The following is a 23437-nucleotide window of genomic DNA, read 5'->3' as shown; positions in this document are numbered from 1 at the left end:
AACTGAAACCACGTATGAACATACATTTCACGAAAGCTATTAATAATCAGATGCTGTTTTGAATACTTTTTCTTGGTCCTAAAGTCATAAAATATTAAGTTACAGCTTTTTAATGGAGTTACAAGGCTTTCTTCCTACAGCAACAACGCCTTGCATCCTCTCACTCTCTCATCTCTCCCCCCTCCACCCCCCTCCACCCAACCCCTTCTCTCTCCCGTGTCTCTCTTTCCCATGTCTTTTCTGCCCCCTTGTGGTTGACTCCGTCCATTGCGGCCCACCACCACCAGGAGGACAAGAAAGAGGCCCCTCCTCCAGTGCCAAAGAAGCCCGGTAAGGGGAGGCCGGTGCTGGGCCGCGAGAAGAGCGCCGACTCCGCCTCGTCCACCTCTTCGGCGGAGAAGCAGCGGACGGAGGCCCGCAAGCGCCTACTGGCTGCCAAGAGGGCCGCCTCGGTCCGGCAGAACTCGGCCACGGAGAGCGCCGACAGCATCGAGATCTATGTCCCTGAGGCCCAGACTCGCCTCTAAGAGAGAGAGCGAGAGAGAGAGAGAGAGAAACTGGGATGGAGGAAGGGATGATGGCGGAGGGAGAGAGGGAGGGTTGGGGTCTTTTCACCACACGCAGGGTCGTCTGGTTTTGATGGCCGCCAGTCTACAGTAGATGGAGTGAGAAACAAAGAGAGAGAACTTTTGGGCTGTAGACTATATGGGGAATGCTTGTCTCCTCTCACGAGGCTGCAATGGAAAAACCTAAACCACAGCCTTTGTTACAATTTTTTGAACTTTTTGGGGGGTTATTTTATTAGGATCCCCATTAGCTCTTGCGAAAGCAGCAGCTACTCTTCCTGGGGTCCACACAAAACACGAAACATGACATAATGCAGCTCACATTTAAAACGCCGCAGATAGCCTACATACCAGTACATACACACAAAAGTATTTCGCAAATGATGACATTTTTTTTGTTGATGGTATTATTATTATTATTATTATTATCTCATTAAGAAACTATATCAAGACTATTTTAGATGTACCTGTATCTTGGCTATAAGAGATCTAATATGCGGACAAGAGTAAGCGTTTGTGCTTTCCAATGCCCCTCCCTCTCCCTTGCCTTGGCCAACCCATAGTTTGCACAACACCACCATGCGGTCAAATGTACACACACTTATTCGGAGGAGCGCGCACACACACACACACACACACACACACACACACACACGCATCAGACCCACAGCTATCTTATGTCTTCCTGGTGCTTTTTTGTTTTCATTGTGTTTATCTGTTTTGTATGAGCCCTTGCCTGCAGCTCTAGATTCATGAGCAGTTTCGGAGAGCAGGGCACTGAAAACTGAATTAGGAAATAGAGGATTGGGGTATTTCATGTCAAATACCACAACTTTATATAAGTGAGATCTATTGAAAACATAATGTATGTTTTTGTCCAACCTTTTTAAAGATATATCTGAAAAAAAGAATCGGTACTTTATAACCGACTCGAACTACACTCACACGTCGATATTTACTGCAATAACGTTTGAAGATCCTACTTTTCCATTGAGATATTGTTTTCTGCCATTTTTGGTCTGAGGATGTATTCATCAGCCAATGGCCACAGTCCCATGACAATGGCCACACTTTGCACTCGCATGTGTCTCCATTGGTCTGTGAATTTACTAATCGGTCCTTTTTATAAGGCACCACACAGGGGGAAAAAACAGACTGAAACCTGGTGGAAACTCTCATTTATTTTTCCATTGCAAAATGTTTCGCTACGTTGTTTCCTAATGAATACAACCATGGTGTAGGTATATCAGATCAATTGAATATAATTCAGGTTTTGTGGAAAACGTAGACAGGACCACCATTGAGAACTGTCCCACTGGGCAAAAAGTGATTGAGTTTTTATTGTTTCCTTGTTATTTCAGGATGCTTTTAACAACGTTATCATGCTGCATCATTGTGGCTATTTCATTGAACATTTCAAAAGTCTGTGGGTTTTATAAAGTAGGTACTTCTAGCAACTCAAGCTTGTTGCGGCAGCAATATAATTCAAAATGGTTTCTCTCCCAAACTTCTGCCTCAACTTCCCTCTCTACAATTCACCTTTTTGTGTTTTGGCATCACAGTTTTTTAATATTGTAAATGAGTTTGCACAGATGCTAGTGTGTTTCACATATGGGACCACTACTCGGTATGCATGGGAAAGTTGTGGTTAGTTCCACCTCAAATCCCAGTCACGTTAACCATTAATTCCATTTCAAATCTCTATAGGATAGCAAATGAAACTAAGGCCAATTCAGACTTGAGGTTAAGCATCAAATAACTTTGACTAATGCCTGCTAAATGACAGTGGTTCTATTCGACTATTCTCCACACTGCACATACCCATGTAAATGGTCTGTGATTCACTGCACTGCATATTCAGTGCTACTGTATGGCTTTTCCCACGTCACAGTTCCTGACCAGGCGGCCTATTCAAAAGAGATGGAGAAAGGAAAGGACACAACTCGAGGAAGGATTAGGAGACTAGGAGAGGAAACTGCTTTAGACTATTTCAGTAGCACTATGTGAAACCATGTTGGAAGCTCTCTTACCCCCCCCCCCCCCCTACAGGTAATAGTTTGCACTTCATCTCAATTGTCCATGACAGTTTTGGAGGGAAGGATTTCATTCTTGAATGTAGCAGAACACATTGTTTGCATTAAAGATGTTTAACTAAGCACCCTGTCACACCACTGCCTACCATTGTTGCAGTTTTCTTACTTTTTTTGTTAAATATCATCCCTAGCTACCTACGTTTTTTAAAAATTGAAACAAATGATTACATCTCTTTATAGTACATCTATTTGTAATTTTTTTTGACATTTATTTTTTGTTGGTCCTTTAACAAAAAAGAAATGCATTACATTTCTGCCTGTGGTATGTATAGCCACTTTTTTATTTAACCTTTATTTAACTAGGCAAGAACAAATTCTTATTTTCAGTGACAGCCTAGGAACAGCGGTTTAACTGCCTGTTCAGGGGCAGAACGACAGATTTGTACCTTGTCAGCTCAGGGGTTTGAACTTGCAACCTTCCGGTTACTAGTCCAACTCTCTAACCACTAGGCTACCCTGCCGCCCCATATAGCCATCACGTGATTCACTCTCTCAAGGGGCCTGTAAATGTGGAAAATGGAATGATTCCAGTCAAGTGATTTAAAAAGTAGCCTAATCGCTCATCTAATAAAACATATTAACCTTGTCAAATGCAAATATCGGTAATACATTCTTTATCTGGGTGTGAGAGATCAATACATTTTGAAATGCAATGGTATTTATTTCACCACTTGGGGACATTTGTTAGAGTGTACCTGTCAAAAGTTGGTGATTTTCAAATGATGAAACTCTGATGAAGACCGCTTGCTGTCGAAAACCATTAGTAACTAAATCATAGCATCGGAGCTACTAGAGTGTAGCTAGTGTAGCCTTTCCTTTTCTCTAAACATATTTAGCTTTCTCTAAAAGACTCCAATGGTTGCGGGGAGACGCCATGGGTGTGACCCAAGTGGCACCCTAATTCCCTACAAAGTGAACGCGCTTTGAAAGTACTTTTCAAAAGTAATGCACTGTTTTTTAGGGAGTAGGGTGCAATTTGAGACAACTTCTATAAAAAAGGCAGAGTGAACTGTATACTACCAGTGAACAGCATTTTCACAGTTGGTCATTACAAAAATGCTTCCGACCATACATTTCCAACAAGTACTGTTTAAAAAGAATGTATTTTATAGCTAATTAAGACTTTTAGTGGTAGCCAGATACTGGTTCATTGTGTTTGTTTCTTGTTGTTTGACAAAACACTGAAGAATGCAGTCTCCTCCCCCTTCTCACTATCTCTCACACACTATGACCAACTGCTAATGAATGTTCTCCGTCCAAATCCACGTGGTTTCCCCTTTGCTACACATGGCTAGGGCGTGCAGTAGTGACATGGAACTCTACCTACATCTTCACTATATGTCAGAGTCAAAACCAATGACTTTTCTTCCATTTCCCCCCCCCCCCCCAACATGTTCTCCTGCACCATATTGCCGGTGACAAACACTACCTTTCCCTGCTCATTAATTAGTGGTTCCTCAGTTGTTCCAATGGCTCAGTCTGTTGAAGATGGTGCTCGCAACACCCGGGTCACCACATGGGACATATACAATGTGTTCGGTTGAATAAAAACGACATTCACTTATTTTTACTTAAGTCATTCCAACCATATGCCTGGTTGCTTGTCAGCTAGTTGCTCCATTTCTCATTTCTCATTTGGGGGTTATTTTTCTCCCCACCACCACAGTGACAGAATAGCCTGAGCATCAGGCTTTGCATTGGAAAGGCCTGGCTTTTATTGGCCATCATCCCCCCTCCTGGGAAAAGGTCGGTCTTGATTGCAGCCTATTGTTTGCTGTTGTGTGTTTGCCTGAATTGCTGATGGCCCCCTTTTGCTCTGCTCAGTAAACGGCGGGGTGTCAATGGCTCTGCTCCCTCTCTGTGAATAAGTCATCTCCAGGCTTTGTGTGACAATCACTTGTCATTGGTGATTTGATCATTTACCAGGAAGGGGGTTGGGTGTGTCTGACAAGTTGTGTTCTTGGTTTGCTCTTGTGACCAATGTAGTTAGACGTGGGTATTTGTTTTTCATGCTTATTCTGGACCATTCCAACTCGTTTCTCTGGTGTTTTGTAATCCAGTGCCTTGGACTTGGATGCATTCTGTTATAACATGAGGCTCCCGAGTGGCGCGGTGGTCTAAGGCACTGTATCTCAGTGCAAGATGCATCACTGCAGGAGCTGGTTTGAATTTAGGCTGCACCACATTGGGAGTCCCATAGGGCGGTGCACAGTTGGCCCAGGGTCGTCCGGGTTTGGCTGGGGTAGGCCGTCATTGTAAATATAATTTGTCCTCAACTGACTTGCCTAGTTAAATAAAGGTAATAAAAGGGCAGTGGAAGGTAGGCCAAGAAAGAAAACAAGTAGGCGGCCAGTACGATACAGAAAATTTTTACAACGAATACATACTGTATAAGGAGCAGATCGGCCTATAGTGTATATAACATCAGAACGCACGACTGCAACGCATTTTGACTGAAAGAGTCTTCTTCAGGCAGGGGGAACATAGGGGTAACAAGTGTTATTTGTAGCACTATATAAGAGCCTGCTAGATTGCGCAAAGCAATTTATATTGTAAGTCGATAACAGGGTAATGGTCATATGAAGAAAATAATGAAACTGACTATCAATACTGATAAGAATGGATGTCCTCCCCCCCCCCCCCCCCCCCCTATCACTTCACTTGGGCTCCGGCGGGCCCCTTCTGGCCTTCCAAAACCACTTCCAGACACCCGTTTTCCAAGGTGGTTTCCCATCCAAGCACTAATCAGGGATAATCCTGTTAGTTTCAGAGGAAAGACAACTGAGATCTGTCAACACTGCCAGCTTTATTTTGATTTGAGTCAGTTCCTGACAGGAATTGAAATAATGTAATATGCATATGGTGAGAGAGAGAGAGAGTGCGTCAAGGACAAAAAAAAGCTATTACAGGATGACAAAGGCAGTCCACTTCTGCTCTAATCTGCGTGAATACGTAAATGACAGCAACTGTCTGTCCCTGAGAGACTACGGCAGAGGCTTGTCTCATACATTTAAACAACCCACTGCTCCAATACACAAACCCGAGGGACACACCTAGGCCAATTTCCTCAAGATGTTTAACCAATGTCCTGATTCTCTGTAGGCATGAAAGATCTTATGACACGTGTTGAGGTGTTTTAAGCGTTTGTTTCGGAGATTTAGATCTAGGCCTTACCCAGGTGTAATGGATTGGTCGATATTCACAATGTCACATTTTGCTTGAAATTATGAAGCCATTGTTTTGTTTAGAGGAAATCGAGTGACTAATTGACAAAGGCCAGTTGAAATACTCTTAAACCAACAACAACAACTTTATCATGGTCCCTTTGGTGTAGATTACACAGTGTACACTGACTTGATGTGTTCCATGAAACTGCATTTGACCATGCTGTTTTCATGTGCATTAAATGTGTTCACTTGATATTCTCATGAGTTGTAGGTCTGCATTGGTAGCAAACCTCCACAAGGAAGAGATGTTTTAGACTGTCTTATAATTCACAGCTCTTGTTTATTATAATGGTATTTTCAAGGCTTTACAATATTGGTAAAGTTTGGCCATGTTCCAATTCCTTACTGCATTTAGCGATGCTGTTTGTCTTGTCACACTTAATCTTCTTATAATTCAGAAGTGTTTTTCACATCACCAGTTTTGACTCGACTCATCTGTGCTGTTAGTGAGTGTGACATATTAGGGTGGTCAACAATCTTTTTGGATGTGTTCACCATGGAATTCTGACTACGGGCCATTTCCTGAACGTTTTTTCTACATCTTCAAACTTCTAGAAGACATGACTGTCGTGGTGGACACTTGCCATTCTCACTTGGACTCACAGCAAACTCATTTCTGTGAGACTGAAGTCAATTTGAACTGATTTACAGTATATGACTCTCAAGGCTAGGATACAACAATACATTTCAGGGGGTGCCCAGATAGGGTACTCCAGGGTAGGAGTACATGTCATGCCACTCCCTGGTCCAAAGGCCTACGAAGCTAAAATAAGCCCCCTCCTGAATTGTCTGTCCGCTTTACTTTGTACCCTTGGCCTACAAGGGTTGGGAGAGGGAAAGAACCAACACTCTTACCACAGGAGATATGAAGCAAAAAAGAGAGACACTATAACAAAAAATAATGAAATATTTTATGAAACAAGCACATATTTTATTGAATAGGATTTGTTCATTATTGATAATGCTATACAAGTTAGGCTGTATTTGTCAGGGTTTTCGGTTTAGTGTAAAAGGTTGAGATGCAATTAGATTTACTCTGATTCCTGTGACTATCTACTCTGGTAACATTAAAGCATATTATGAAATACAAAATGAATTGAGTAAATTGGTTCTATGCTAAGTTGAACATGTTATGATAAAGTAATTCACTAGCCTGGTCCCAGATCTGTTTTGTGATGTCTTGGCTTATGGTCATTGTAACGCAGCACAAACAGATCTGGGACCAGTTAGTAATTCCCCATGTACTCATCAAAATCACATTCTGTTGTAAATAAGAACGAAATCTGAAGGCAAGAGAACCGCTTAATCTTTTACAATGTTGTAGATTTCTTTATACAATTTCAAAGAGCTCATTTGTTCAAATATGTACTGTATAACGAAGAGAGAATATCATTCAATAAATTGCACACAATACTTTTTCAAACCGTTCACAATGGTTATTTTGTTCATCCTTTTTGGGTTGATGGGTGTCAGATTATTTTTTTATATAGTTAGTAAACTGATTTACAGTCTATAATATATTTTGATCATATAGTATTTGATCTAGACAACCTAGACTATAATCTATATGAGGGTTTCTTATGGGTTGGGACCCAAAGTGGGCCCTGGGCATGTGATACATGGGTCGTGAGTTTTGAGAATACATCTATAATCACACACTATTTATTTTTTAAAACTTGGGTCGTTGGAGGATGATTTGGGTCACGGGAGGATGTTCAAATTCTAATTTGGGTCTCAAGCTGATAAAGTTTCAGAACCCCCCCCCCCTTGTTTTTAAAAAACATTTTGTTTCGTTACAAAGTGGGATTGAAATGAATTTCATTGTGATTTCTTTTTGTCATTGATCTTCACAAAATACTCTATAATGTCAAAGTGAAAAGATATTTCATTTTTATTCATTTGTTTAAAAAAAATAATTATATACATAACCAGTCAAACGTTTGGACACACCTACTCATTCATTTGTACTATTTTCTACATATAACAGGGAAGACATCAAAACTATGAAAGAACACATATGGAATCATGTAGTAAGAAACAAAGTGTTAAACAAATCAAAATAAATGTTATATTTGAGATTCTTCAAAGTAGACACTTTTTTCCTTGATGACAGCTTTGCACACTCTTGGCATTCTCTCAACCAGAGAATGCCAAGGAAAGGAAGACCCAGAGTTACATCTGCTGCAGAGGATAAGTTCATTAGAGTTACCAGCCTCAGAATTTGCAGCCCAAATAAATGCTTCACAGAGTTCAAGTAACATACAACATCTCAACATCAACTGTTCAGAAGAGACTGTGTGAATCAGGCCTTTATGGTTGAATTAATGCAAAGAAATCACTACTAAAGGACACCAATAACATGAAGAGACTTGCTTGGGTCAAAGAAACACAAGCGATGAACATTAGAACGGCGATAGAAATCTGTCCTTTGGTCTGATGAGTCCAAATTTGAGATTTGTGGTTTCATCTGCTGTGTCTTTGTGAGACGCAGAGTAGGTGAACGAATGATCTCCGCATGTGGGGTTCCCACCGTGAAGCATGAAGGAGGAGGTGTGATGGTGTGGGGGTGCTTTACTGGTGACACTGATTCATTTAGAATTCAATGCACAGCATTCTGCAGTGATAAGCCATCCCATCTGGTTGGCGCTTAGTGGGACTATAATTTGTTTTTCAACAGGACAATGACCCAACACACCTCCAGGCTGTGTAAGGGCCATTTGACCAAGAAAGAGAGTGATGAAGTGCTCCATCAGATGACCTGGCCTCAACAATCATCCAACCTCAACTCAACTGAGATGGTTCGGGATGAGTTGGACCGCAGAGTGAAAGAAAAGCAGCCAACAAGTGCTTAGCATATGTGGGAACTCCAAGACTGTTGGAAAAGTGTTCCAGGTGAGGCTGGTTGAGGGAATGCCAAGAGTGTGCAAAGCTGTCATGAAGGCAAAGGGTGGCTACTTTGAAGAATCAAAAATATATTTTGATTTGTTTAACACTTTTGGTTACTACATGATTCCATATGTGTTATTTCATAGTGTTGATGTCTTCACTATTATTCTACAAAGAAGAAAATACTAAAAATAAAGAAAAACCCTTGAATGAGTAGGTGTGTCCAAACTCTTTACTTTTTCCACACTTTGATATGTTACAGCCTTATTCTAAAATTGATTAAATCATTTTTTCCTCTCATCAATCTACACACAATACCCCATAATGACAAATAAAAAACAGATTTTTAGTAATTTTTGGAAATGTAAAAAAAAAAAAAAAAAACATTTACGTAAGTATTCAGACCCTTTACTCACGCCTTGAGTCTTCTTGGGTAGGATGCTACAAGCTTGGCACACCTGTATTTGAGGAGTTTCTCCCATTCCTCTCTGCAGAGCCTCTCAAGGTCTGTCAGGTTGGATGAAGAGCGTTGCTGGGCAGCTATTTTCAGCTCTCTCCAGAGATGTTCAATCCAGTTCAAGGCTCTGGCTGGGCCACTCAAGGACATTCAGAGACTTGTCCCGAAGCCACTCCTGCATTGTCTTGGCTGTGTGCTTAGGGTCGTTGTCCTGTTGGAAGGTGAACCTTTGCCCCAGTCTGAGGTCCTGAGCGCTCTGAAGCAGGTTTTCATCAAGGATCTCTTTGCACTTTGCTTTGTTCATCTTTGCATCGATCCTGACTAGTCTCCTAGTCCCTGCCACTGAAAAAACAACAACACAGCATGATGCTTTCACCACCATGCTTCACTGTAGGGATGGTGCCAGGTTTCCTCCATATGTGGTGCTTGGCATTCAGGCCAAGAGTTCGATCTTGGTTTCATCAGACCAGAGAATCTTATTTCTCATGGTCTGAGAGTCTTTGCGTGCCTTTAGGCAAACTCCAAGCGGGCTGTCATGGGCCTTTTAGTGAGGAGAGGGTTCCGTCTGTCCACTCTACCATAAAGGCATGATTGGTGGAGTGCTGCAGAGATGGTTGTCCTTCTGGAAGGTTCTCCCATCTCCACAAAGGAACTCTGGAGCTCTGTAGAGTGACCATCGGGTTCTTGGTCACCTCGCTGACCAAGGCCCTTCTCCCGCAATTGCTTAGTTTGGCCAGACGGACAGTTCTAGGAAGTGTCTTGGTGGTTCCAAACGTCTTCCGTTTAAGAATGATGGAGGCCACTGTGTTCTTGGGGACCGTCAAAGGTGGAGGATTTTTTTGGTACCCTTCCCCAGATCTATGCCTCGACACAATCCTGTCTCAGAGCTCTACGGATAATTCCTTCAACCTCATGCCTTGGTTTTGCTCTGACATGTACTGTCAACTGTGGGACCTTACATACACAGGTGTGTTCCTTTCCAAATACTGTCCAATCAATTGCATTTACCACAGGTGGACTCCACTCAATTTGTAGAAACATTTCAAGGATGATCAATGGAAACAGGATGCACTTGAGATCAATTTTGTCTCTTATAGCAAAGGGTCTGAATACTTATGTAAATAAGGTATTTGTTTTTATATTTAATAAATTGGCAAACATTTCTAAAGACCTGTTTTCACCTTGTTATTATGAGGTATTGTGTGTAGATTGCTGAGGAGTTGTGTTTATTTATTCCATGTTAGAATAAGGCTAAAATTTAACAAAATGTGGAAAAAGTCAAGGGGTCTGAATACTTTCCGAAGGCACTGCCCCACCTTCCCTGAATGACAGGTTGCCACTGATGGCAAGACTTGAAAACGGTTGTCTAGCATGATCCCCAACACTTTGACAGAGCTTGAAGAATTCTGAAAATAATAATGGGAAAATATTGCACAATCCAGGTATGCAAAGCTCCAAGAGACTTATCCAAGAATACTCACAGTTGTAATCGTTACCAAAGGTGTTTGTAACATGTTTTGACTCGGGGAGAATACGTTTCTATGTAATCAAAGTATATTCATGTTTATTTTTAATTAGTTTTTTATATATTACAAATGTTACTGCCACTTTGACATTATAGAGTATTTTTTTGTGTAGATTGTTGACAAAAATGTACAATTTAATCCCACTTTGTAACACATTAAAATGTAAAGAAATCCAAGGGGTTGAATATTTATGATACCCACTGTAATCTATAACAACTGTAGTGAGTCATTTGGTTAATCTGCCATGCCAGTATACATGCTTTCCCATTGTATTGTCACATAATGCACATTCCTACTGTCTTTTTCATAATAGGTGATAGACTATGCCTATATTCATGTATTTTCTGTCCTTTAATTATAAACTGTATTGATATTTAATTCATAGTTAACAAATGTTAATAATTGGACTGCAGTGACAATTATATTTTCTCCTAAACTTCCCTTTTCATGACTTTTGAAACACAACTGTAGGCCTACATAATGTTCTGTTTGATTTATTGGTCAATCAGAGTATTCTGCAGAAAAAAATGGAATAGTTCCTGACATGTCATTTTGGAGTGGCAACAACAACCTTTCAGAAGCAATTCCACAGCACTGTTTTACAGTTTTACATAGAAAATTCCTGCAAATGAAAGAGGATGTGTGTACAGGATCAAGGTGAGGAAGCCTCGACTTTCTCCAGCCGTTGTTGGGAAGATATTGCTGTTCTTGTGTCAATACTTTATCAGAATATTATTTAATTATGGCATCCATTAGTGGCTCACTGTTTTTTGTCGACACTGTTTATCCCGTTCATGTAACAAGAAAACATGATAGTTTCGGTTACATAATAAACGCAGAACTCCAACGACACGAGGAAATCCTCTTGTGTTGCTGGCCAGTGGCCACTATAACGTGTTGGCAAACAGGGGGCTTGTGTGTTGATTGATCCTGTCCAAGGAATTGCAATCATGTCGGAAACAAAATACTATTTTTAATGAAATCTTTTACTGCCTGAATTTGAATTAAATGCTAACCCTGTCATTCACTCAAGGAGTGATGACACGGGCCTGTCTACTGGAAATGAAGAGCCGTGATTGGAGGGCACTGGTATAGGAGGCGGGAGCAATAAATATTCGACTGTCAGATTGGAGCTCGGCGTTGCTGTGTGCAGGTAAAGAGAACCAAGCAACACAAACGAGGTAACGTACAGTATTTGTCCTACCTTACTAGACAACGAAACGCAATGGCCAGACACTGTTCTGTTGACGAGCAACACGTTTCTGTCACACGAATGAAGAATTGAATCCACGAGCGGCAAAATAAAAGCGTGCAACACCTTGGAAAGAAAATATCGTGTCAACGTTTGGTCGGGGGCACACTTCTTCTTTTTATTTTTACAGGCACTTCGACAGCTGCGTGTTTTCAAACAAGCCATCAACAAAGAATGAAATCCTTCAAACGAGGTAGGCGTACGTTTATGGGGATTTTAGTACAGAAAATATTGGTAGGCATTCATTATCACCCTGACAGTTTGCCAAGTGTGCCCGGCTTTTGGGTGTTAATGGAATGCGGCTTTTTGTTGCGAGCAAATGCAGCGTGTGTTTGTTTGAATTTGGAGGGACAGCGAACCAGCTAAGTTATCTTTGGAAGCACGCATGGTGTCCATCTGGCGGAGCGACAGAACAGTCCTGCATCCGCGAAGGCGTGCGTTCAGCGGGTTCTTTGTACGTTTGATACACGATGGGAAGATGGCTAGCCAACTTCGTTTTTTAAATTAATTAATAATTATCATGTTACGTCTTATTGTTATTTTTTGCATTTGGCAAATTGATAGCAATTTCGGTAGCTATTCGATGTCATTGCAACAGTAATCTTAACCCCACGATAGACTACATTGACTAGAACGAGACAATTCCACGAAATGGCTTCATTGTTTGTTAGCTAGCCTGCTAACTTTAGCCAGAAACTAGCTAGCTAAATCCGCCTTTGAAGATATTAGTACATTTGAACAAACTCACATTATGCACACCTTTTGCCTTAAGTTTGTCAACGTATTTTGACTAGATGGCTAACTCCGTATAAGAAAAATAATAACGTCCTTTTGTTATGCAAACAAAAAGTTGAGGTTTGACAGGAACAGCGTGTGACATGTAACGTTACTGTAGCTGGCTAGCAAAGTAAAACTCCACTATGTTGCTACCATAGATTTTAAAGTCGTTTTCTAGCGTAACTTTATATTGCTACTCCAACATCAACGGAGACCAGTGGGCGGACTGTACCTCTACTAGTGATGCGCGAGTTGACTCGTAACCTGCGGGTGGGTTCAGGGTCATGAAATATTTCGTGGGTAGCTGACGGGTTGAGTAAAGAGAGCGTACCGTTATTGTGCATTTTATATCTATAGGCTACATGGAGGCTTTTCTTTAGTTATTTTAGGCTATCTGGAATTACTGGGTACGTTTTAGACTACAAGACAATCGCCACATGCTTTTCGGCGAACTACCAGAACAATTGAATGTGGATCCAAGGCAAAAAGGCTGACCCTGATTTCATTACGAGAAAAGCTGCGAAATTGATATTAGAAAATAACAGAAGGGGTGGGCCAGAAAAGTCATGTTAAAGAGGGTGGCGGTGTGATTGTGAGGCGCTATACACATTTGAGTCACACGAAGGGGACTTCAAATAGACGTGTGGCATGTCAAGGGAACTGCATCCCTATACTTTTCAGATGGGTTAAATAGAAATCTGGACACTAACCTCTCGTGGCCTTAATATTAACTCGTGTTGAATTTAAGCATTTCTTGCTGTAAAACAAACTTTGAACGTATACTGTACGTTTTCTGACCCGTTTCTCATGCGGGCGCTGTCTTGATCTTGGCATAGCTACCTTCCAGCTAGAAAAGTAATGCAGTCGGAATCTTCTGGCTACCAACTTTTGGTAGCTAGCATATTTAAAATGTTTTGCCCATTCATGCGCAAATTTTCTAACTTGATTTTAAGATTATAGTTAGTAGCTAGCCACACACTCTGTTAACCACTGAATAAAAAAATTAAAATAAATTGCTCCAGGACTTAAATTCCCTGGGCAAAGGTGAAAATAGCCCCTCGCACGGTCTATAGATCCCTAGCGGCTGGAGATGTTGACATGCACACGATCTTCTTTTGTGAGGTCAGGAGCTGCCTCTAGGGGTCAGATTTCACCCGGAGAAAGTAATTTACTTCATTCTATACCCTGGGAGAAATCATTTCTCCATTTTGAATTGGTCTTACCCAGTGCCACAAATATAGTGATTTGGGGAAGGAAGACATCTGTTTTTCAATGCATTTATTTTCTTCCAATTAGCTTCTCATCACTTAATTTAATGAGGGCGTGTCTCATTGCGTCTTCATGCATGCTTGTACATTTGTTGTCAACTACTACACCCACACTTGCCTCTGGGTGAATGCACATTAAAATAACAAACAAGAAGCACATGCCTACTCAACAAGTAGATTGTCAAGATTTGGAGGGAAAGCAATACATTCTATAACAAGTTAATGTCCAACCCTGGCCTATGAGTACAAACACTATCACTGACTCAACAACCCCTTCTCCCTGTCCTCAGTTCTGGAAGAGGAGCGGATGCGAGAGCAGGAGCTGTCAGCCATGTCTGACAGTGACCCCTTTGAGGATGACAGCTCCACTCTTGACCTGTCTGGAGGGGGTGGGGGCTCGGGCAAGCGGCGTCGCCGTGGCAACCTGCCAAAGGAGGCGGTGCAGGTGCTGCGAAGCTGGCTGTACGAGCACCGCTTCAACGCCTACCCCTCAGAGCAGGAGAAACTCAGCTTATCAGATCAGACCAGCCTTTCTGTGCTACAGGTGAGTGGACCGGGATCGGACTTTAAATCGTTTATTTAAATAATAATAATTAAACAAATTAAAGTTAATTTTTGCTCAAATGCTTGAATTGGGCCTAATCAAGCTAGTTAACAGAGTTGAAAAGTTATGAACACACCCTTTTTGAAAAGCACAGTATCCTGTCTACAGTGTTCAGATGTTGAAGGGGCATACCCAATTTCTCAGATTGAGAACAAGTTGCCAATTCCTTTATATAATTGTTTTATGTTTCACACATTTATAAAACATACTGGACAGCTAGTATAACAGTTGTTGGCTAAATTGCTGCTGGACCCTAATGTACTTGTACTCTTGCTTAGTTGTGCACCGGGGCCGCCCACTCTTTCTATTCTGGTTAGGGCCAGTTTGCGCTGTTCTGTGAAGGGAGTAGTACACAGCGTCTTTAGATTCTTGGCAATTTCTCGCATAGAATAGCCTTCATTTCTCAGAACAAAAATAGACTGAGTTTCAGAAGAAAGTACTTTGTTTCTGGACATTTTGAGCCTGTAATCAAACCCACAAATGCTGATGCTCCAGATACTCAACTAGTCTAAAGAAGGCCAGTGTTATTGCTTCTTTAAGCAGAACAACAGTTTTCAGCTGTGCCAACATAATTGCGAAAGGGTTTACTAATGAAACTATTAGATATATCACACATCCTATACTGTAACAGGGCTTGCATTTGAATTAGTCTAACAAAGTATCAGGTCTGGTTTTGGCATGTTCCCCTCAATTACAGTTGAAATGAATGATTTACAATTTTCCTCCAGTACTGTAAACAGTTGATCATAGCAGACACTTGGGGCCCAGATGGAGCCATGACTACGTACTCTGTCGAAGATGGTGGTTTCTTTATTGTGTGTTCTCTATTGGCCCCTTGTAAGTGTCTCTGTGCGGGGAGATGAATGCCGTAGCACCTATAGGTCTACTTCAGGCTGGCGCTAAGTAGATTCATCCCATGATACTTACGTTGTACTTATCATCATATTTCAGCGCTAGGGTGTTTCTCAACAGCTTAGCGTACAACAATATTCAAATGTCACATGGGCAAGGTACTAATGTACAGATTAATTTGACACTGTCACCTCAGTCTTCACTTCTCACCTTGTAGGCCGACCATTTGTTGTCGTTTCCTCTCTCTCCTCAAATACATACACACACACACACATTCACACCCCAGGAGTGGCGCATGAGGTATTCCTGGACTGAGCGCAGAGCAAGCAGCGCTGACAGACCCATAGTGTAGTCACTGCAGTGAAATGTCCCTGGTTGGCTTTGCTCTACTTGCTCTGCCGCTCAGCGTTTTTCACCCGAGACTTCATTAATGCCAGCTGTCTGAGGCCACTCATCTCACTGCGTGTGGGAGATTTTTACCACAAGATGGCAGTAAACGAGGCCTGGAGGAGAGCAGGAGAATGAACATGTGGGCGGAAGTCTCATTCCAACAAACTACCCCTCGGACCAGTTTGAGCTATGGACTCATGCTACTTACACCAAATCCTGACACTGCCATCAGCGGGACGTGACAGGAAACAGGATTTGTCGGACCAGGCAATGTTTTCCCACTCCTCAATTGTCCAGTGTTGGTGGTCGTGTCCCCACGAGTCGCTTCCTCTTGTTTTTAGCTGAAAAGAGTGGAACACGGTGTGGTCATCTAATGCAATAGTCCATCCTCAACAAGGATCGGTTAGAGTTGTGTTCCGAGATGCCACTGTTGTACTGCGGCGTTATTTGTCTGTTTCTGGCCTGCCTGTTAGCTTGCATGATTCTTGCCATTGTCCTTCAATCTCTCATCAACAAGCTGTTTTTGCCCACGGGACTGCTGCTGAGTTCTGGTTTGTCGAACCGTTCTCGGTAGATCCTAGACACTGTCGTGCACGACAAGCCCAGGAGGGAGACCGTTTCTGAGATGTTGGATCCGGCGAGCCTGGTACTATCATACCACGCTCAAAGTCGCTTAGGTCACTCGTCTTGCCCATTCTAACATTCAATCAAACAGTAACTGGATGCCTGTCTGCCTGCATTATATAGCGAGCCACGGCCACGTGACTGGCGATCCATTTTCGTGAATGAGGTGGTGTACTTAATAAACTGTCCACTGTCATCTGTTCTTGCAGTATGGTTCTTCAGGGAATCTGTTAGGCTTTTGAGATGCACCCCTGTTGTTGTTTTTTTGCAGGCGTTGTTGTTAAAGTTACTGACTCTTTTCCAGATATGCAACTGGTTCATCAATGCCCGCCGCCGCCTCCTCCCCGACCTTCTCCGCAAGGATGGCAAAGACCCCACCCAGTTCACCATCTCCAGGCGGGCGGGGAAGGGCGAGGGCCGCCCAGCCACTGGAGGATTTGGCAGTTCCCCTGAAAGCCCCACCTCAGTGCACTCTCCAGCCCTGCCCCCTCTCAGGCCCTCTGTCATCCGACCAGCCCCCACACTGGACCTCAGCCTCCTGGGAAATACTGCCACTGCCATCCTTTTGGGCGCTGGCTACCCCAGCCAAGAGGGCTACTGTGTCCAGGCCCTGATGCAGCTGGACATGCAGAGTCTCCTGAGGAGGGAGGCCGAGGAGAATGGCTCCAAGGTTATCAGCGCCAGCCCCACTGGCGGGCTATTCAACACGCCGCCCCCCACGCCTCCGGAGCTGTGCCCCTGCCATGATTTCAGTGACTTGAGGTTGCTGGTGGATGCAGCTCTCCAGAGGGCTGCCGAGCACGAGAGTCAGAGGCTGTTCCCAGAGTACCAGAGCAGGGCCACTGCAGAAGCAACTGGTGGCTGTAGCCACAGCAGCAGTGCTATGGGTCCGACCACTCCACTGGGTGTCCCCAGTTTCAGTTCTAATCCATGTCCCAGTCTGTTCTGCACCTAAACTCACCATGGCCTCTGTACCGGCTCCAAATGTGCCAGCTCCAAGCTCTACCCAGGTCCCAACCCTAACCTCTGTCCTAACCCCGGCCCAACCTTTAGCCCCAGCCCTCAACCCATTCCTGGGCCTGGCCTCCCTCCAGCCCTTGTCCTCCTCCTCCATCCCCAACAGCAGTGTCCAGAGGGCCCAGTCGGTGCCCAGTGTGTGGAGTGTGGTCCACGGCGATGTTACAGTCCGACAGCCTGTCCCCGGTGGTTCAGACTCCCATGGCCGCCATGTGGGGGCCACAGCACACCTTGCGCACCGTCAACTAGAGCCACAGCCACTCCCTTGTCTGTGTGTATGTGAGGGAGCCCTGTATCCCTACTCAGACTGCCCCTACCTGTGTGTACGTTCCCTTCATCGGCCCCTCTGACACTATGCTCTGCAGTTTGGATATGGCAGAACTCATGCATACGGCTCATATACCAGATGCTGGGATGGATACGAGGGATGGAAAGACAATTGTTTTTAAAGACAGTGCTTTTTTAAGCATTTTTATCAGGACTTATCCAATGCAGACTGTTGCTGGGTAGACCCTTTTCAATGTGTTTTTTTCAATCAACATTTCAGAGTATAGGTTAAATGTTGCGACGGTTGACATAAGAACGACGACACAAAGTTCCATGATGTAGTTTAACTCCCTTTTCCACTATCTCAACTATTTCCAAAAGGGGTCAAGGAGGACATTTCCTTCCCCTGTGATGTTTTTTTTTTTTACAGTGAAGTTGCACCAGTAGAGCTTATCTGTAGCAATACTGGACTTGGTTGAATGTATTAAGGTTACTTTTATCTCTGGCGGTCTTGCCTGTCAATCATTCCCACCAAGGGTGGACCTGGGGCTGAGACAAGTGTTTTTCAAGCCCTGGTGTTGCGCTCCTCCAGTACAGTTTATGCACTTTAGATATTTTCATGTCCACATCTTCACACAGTGCCGGAAGACAGGCGGAATGGGAAATTGATTGTATTGCAGTGTGCCTGACTGCACAGCTCCAATGTCTGTCTCCTCTCCTTGCCTTAATTAAAGCTACTGTAAAAAAGTGGCCACCATGGATTCTACGTTTGAGACACTAAATCATGAGTTGCAAATAATATGAACTCAGTATTTTTTTTTTTTTTTAAATACCTTTTTTTAAATGTTCATTTAAACCTGTTTCCAAAATAGTATCTTAGTAGGTAAATGTTTTTGTGTGAAAACACACTAGGAATTATATTATTCTTTTGGTCTGTTACTTTCTGCGCTATCTTTATGCATCATGTACAATTTCCAGGGATGTATTGTTTTTATTGTGGATGTGAAGGAGGTGGAATTCCTGTCTGTGTGTTTGCGAGCGATGGGGCGGGATGTCCCGTTATAGAAATCGATTTTGTGGCGAAGCTAAAGGCTTAGTTTGGTGACGCCTACAGGCCGTCTCCTCATTCTTAAGGGTAATGTAACACTTGCTATAAGTTCCCTATTATGCCATAGTCTTTTATGGATGAAGCTTGTCACAAACATTTCAAGCTTTTGGGCCCTCCTGATTGGAGAGGGATTGACCCAAGTAGCGAATCATTGGCGGCTTAAGATTTGGTCCTTGTGTTGCAAACAAATATATCTTAATTGAAACGCCTGTTCGCTTGGATGACAATCTGGTCAGTGCTGTATTGAATTAGTTGATTTTAATGTTGAGTAAGTTATTGAGAAGCAAACTGTCTGACTTCCTTTCACTCTCTCTTTTCCCTCTGTTTTAGCGAAGCATATCCTCTCGTTAGACTATTTTACTATTTCTTATATGGTTGTAGTTTCCATGAAACAATCTCTCATACTGCATGTTATGGCCAAATCGACGCTGCACAAAGTTAGTTGGGGCCCTACGACGTAAACAGTGCTGCTGCAAGTAATTTTCTTCTGTCCATAGGTCAGTTCAAATGGGACTAACTTAGTCTTTAATAGCTGTTACCGGTGCCATACATGTAAGATTTTTTTTTTTTTTTACAGCTAGCTACATGAGAAGAGCAGATATGGAATCTTGTGTTATTATATACCTAGATTTGTGACTAGCACAAATCCCCATTCCTTCACTTCCTCTTGTTTTCTGCTCTTTCGTGAGGCTTAATGTCAGCACCATTTCCTGAATTGTCTAGAATGTCAGTGGGGAAGGGTAGATGTTCTAGATCCTCTGCTAACGGAGATATGCTAAAAGAGTCACCTCTTTCTCACACACTTTGGGTCGACTGTAGGGTTCGGTCAGACTTGAGTCTGAATACGAAGCAAAGAATGTTAACTATTTTAACAGGTTTTGAATATAGATGCAGTACAATAAAGCGGGTATGTGGTTTATTCATTACTACACTTCTACGTTACTACATAGTACTCATTGTGATACTGGAATCTGCTGGATACTGAACATTATTTAGAAAGGCTATTTTATATATATCAGGTTTTGGATGCAGAATGAAACTTGAGTCGTAGATGCCAATGGGAAAAATGTGTGCAAATATGTCACAGTGGTGACGGGGCCATGAACTGTCTCAAATGTGTAGCATCTCAATACGACCAAATGCGTCTGAAATGTTTTTCCATTTCACTGTGAAATCATGGCTGATGTGTGGGACAGTATAACTGGCTATCTTGCCTTAAACCTGGGATTGAGGGAACATGCTCCTTCTACATAGAAACTTTTGAATAGTCTGTGCAATATATGCCTTAAACTTTAAATGTGTTTTGTACAAGCATTTCAGAGAATAAAACCTTTTTCATACGCTGCTCCTTGTGCATTTTTACAAATCCAACTTGAGGAGTGTGTCGAATTAACCATGTCCTTGTGTTTTCTTTCGTCTCAAAGTTTAACAGCACAACTTCCTTTCTTGGAACTAATTACATGGGCAAGATATTGTACACGGGATTTCCACCCCAGTTTATCAAATGATTTTCATTCAAGGCAGGTCCAAGTTGTACATAACCTTTTGGATGTAATTAACCAACTAGACGGTTTTATCTGGAGTACTCCAGATGACTCCCATAGACCCTCAGATAACCCTTTTGCTCTATCCATAGGGGTGTCCCTATGACCATCTGTAGGGTTCAAGAACACTTCAACTTGATTATCTCCAGCACAATACCAGTGCCTTCATAATGTATTCACATCCCTCGACATTTTGCTACAGCCTGAATTTAGAATGAATTTGAGATTTTATCACACAATTGTTTCAATGTTTACAAATTAATGATGAGAAGCTTAAATGTCTTCAGTCAAGCATTCAAGTTATTAATTACACTTTTGATGGTGGCATCAATATACCACAGGAGGCTGCTGAGGGGTGGGCGGCTCATAATGGCATCAAACACATGGAAACCATGTGTTTTCTGTATTTGAAACCATTCCTCCACCCATAATTGCTAGTCTGTCCTCCCAAATTAGGTGCCACCAACCTCCTGTGCAATACACCAAGTCACTACAAAGATACAGGCGTCCATTCAAACTCTGCTGGAGAGGAATGAAACCAATGCTGATTTTTAAAACTGAGTTAAATGGCTATGGATAGAACTGAGAATGGAGAGAAAAGAACTTTTAAGAAAAATATTCCAAAACATGCATCCTGTTTCCAATAAGGCACCAAAGTAATGCTGCAAAAAAATGTAAAATTAACTTTTTGTCCTAAATAGTGTTATGTTTGGGGCAAAAACATCGCAACACATCACTGAGTACGACTTCATATTTTAAAGCATGGTGGTGGTTGCATCATGTTATGGGTATGGTTGTCATTGGAAAGGACTAGGGAGTTTAAGGATAAAAACAAACGGAATAGAGCTAAGCACAGGCAAATTCCTAGAGAAATACTTGGTTCAGTCTGCTTTCCCACAGACACTGGGAGACATTCACCGGACCTCATTATCACCTTGATTACTCTCCCTTTATTTAGGCCTCAGTAGCCTCCATCAGGCAATATTGGTTTTGTGTACGTTCCGTACACTTCTCCTGTTTTGTTTATTGTAATTCTTATTAAAATCACCTGCTTCCTGACTCCCAGCTTTACAGAATACTGACTCTTAAAAAATATTAGAAGATAAGGACATCTCCTAGACGGTTGACAAACAAGGACACCTAATATGCCAACACCAGGATCAGCTGGCACAATTGTGTACAGCTATGGATAAGGTTCTCCACCGCTTCGACACCGGCCGAGAAGATTCACCTATATCTAGCGGAGGTCCTCGTACCACAAGTCGTCCCAGCAAGTCAGTCCCCCAGCCTATCCAGCAGTCCGCTCAGGTCAGCGATGCTGGTCATTTCCCTGCTGACCGTGAGGGGGTAGGAGTGGGCTACGGCGGTCTGGGAGAGAGGAGAGGAAGAGCTTGGCTCCTACGAGAGGTTCATGGCTCTGTTCAGGGCAGTCTTCAACCATCCATCGGAAGGCAGAGAGAGAGGTGAGTGATTACTTCAACTCCGGCAGGGTGTCCAGACCCCTGCGGAGTACTCCCTCACCTTCAAGACCGTGGCAGCCACCAGCGGATGGGATTAGCCGGCGCGACTCACCATATTCCAAAGAGGACTGCGTGAGGAGGTCCAGATGGAGTTGGCGTGCTGGGATGACAACCTTCCCTTCGATGCGCTCATCGCGATGGCCATGAGGGGCACCAGATTCAGTGGTGTCCACAGGGACAGAGGGAGGGCCCCGTGATCATCTGTCTCCAGGGGGAAGGCGTGAGTATTCCATCATCGCTTTACACCAAACCCTTCCTGGTTTCCATTTCACTGGCTGGCTGTCCCTCAAGTGTTGGCTCTACAGCTCTAAAGGACCCCGGTGCCGCAGGGAATTTCATCGCCTCCTCCCTGAACACCACCTTGTACCCGCTCTCCTTTCCAGGTCCAAACGTTGGGTAGTTGACCATTGGGATCTGGAAATATCACAGCACCGCTCACCCTAACCGTGGGACCCCTGCACCAAGAAAGCCTTTCCTTCCTTATCATCAAGGCACCCGTACACAAAGTAATCCCCCGCCTCCCGTGGCTCCAACGTCATGACTCCACCATCTTCTGGTCGAGGATGGAAATCACTGCCTTGGCACTAGGATGTCTGAAGACCTGCTTTCCCTTACCCTGTGGTTCCATGTCAGTTGAGAGTCCTGTGGTTGCCCTCCAGCCTGACATTCTGGAGGTTTACCAGGATCTCTGGGAGGTTCTCTCCAAGACCCGCATCACCAGTCTCCCTCCCTCTCCCCTTTGGGACTCTGCGCAGCTGCGTCTGTGGCTGAAACTGAGGCCCTGGAGGAGTACATCCAGGAGGCTCTCCAACAATGTTTCACCCACTCATTCACCTCCCCTGAGTCGGCAGGCTTCTTCTTCATGACCAAGGAGGGAGGTCCACGACCGTGCATCGATTAGAGGCCACAATTCCATCACCACCAAGTCACGCTACCCCCTGCCATCGAACAGCTCCGCCAGGCCCATTTTATTTGACTAAACTGGACCTGCGGAGTGCCTAAACCGCATCCAAGAGGGGGATGAATGGAAAACGGCCTTCAGCACAATGTCTGGGCACTACGAGTTCTTGGTGATGCCTTATGGACGTCAAAGTACGTCAAAGCGGAGAAGTGCCTGTTCTATCAGGTCGATGTCTCCTTCTTGGGATACCGGATCAACCGCTTCATTAATAACTGCAACTCCATCGCCGCTCCTCTCACCTCAAGGGTGGTCCCCTTAAGTGGCTGTGGAGTCCTGCAGCTGATGAGACCTTCCACCTATTGAAGGGGTGTTTCACCTCCGCCCGTTGCTGAAACACCCAGACCGAGAAACACCTCTACGTTGCCGGTCTACTAACTACCGGTCCTGGCAATCGTTACGCACACCTGGACCTCATCATCACCTTGGTTCTCTCCCTTTTATTTATCCCCCAGTCATCAGTATTGGTTTCGTTCACGTTCTGTACACTTCTCCTGTTTA

At 43.4% G+C, this 23437-nt stretch overlaps 2 protein-coding genes across 3 annotated transcripts in view; both read left to right on the top strand.

Moving 5' to 3' along the window:
- The window catches only part of LOC109868067 (disks large-associated protein 4), a 74037-nt gene extending 66723 nt beyond the window's left edge, over positions 1-7314 (top strand). For both annotated transcript variants that reach the window (XM_031826447.1, XM_031826443.1), the window contains one exon: positions 288-7314. In XM_031826447.1, the coding sequence (XP_031682307.1) occupies positions 288-527 (240 nt within the window). In that variant the 3' untranslated portion in view covers positions 528-7314. The remainder of the gene's footprint in view (positions 1-287) is intronic.
- A 4561-nt stretch (positions 7315-11875) lies between these two features.
- LOC109891933 (homeobox protein TGIF2) lies at positions 11876-20259 on the top strand. The gene is made up of 3 exons (XM_020484388.2): positions 11876-12200; positions 14343-14596; positions 16827-20259. Exons 1-3 carry the CDS (start codon positions 12182-12184, stop codon positions 17475-17477), a joined length of 924 nt encoding a protein of 307 aa, XP_020339977.1. The 5' UTR covers positions 11876-12181; the 3' UTR covers positions 17478-20259.
- The last annotated feature ends 3178 nt before the right edge of the window (positions 20260-23437 follow it).

This window comes from Oncorhynchus kisutch, linkage group LG1 (assembly GCF_002021735.2).
Source record: "Oncorhynchus kisutch isolate 150728-3 linkage group LG1, Okis_V2, whole genome shotgun sequence".
Classification (NCBI taxonomy): Eukaryota; Metazoa; Chordata; class Actinopteri; order Salmoniformes; family Salmonidae; genus Oncorhynchus; species Oncorhynchus kisutch.
The sequence above is the reverse complement of the archived record's forward strand: the minus strand, read 5'-3'. Positions and strand labels throughout refer to the sequence as shown.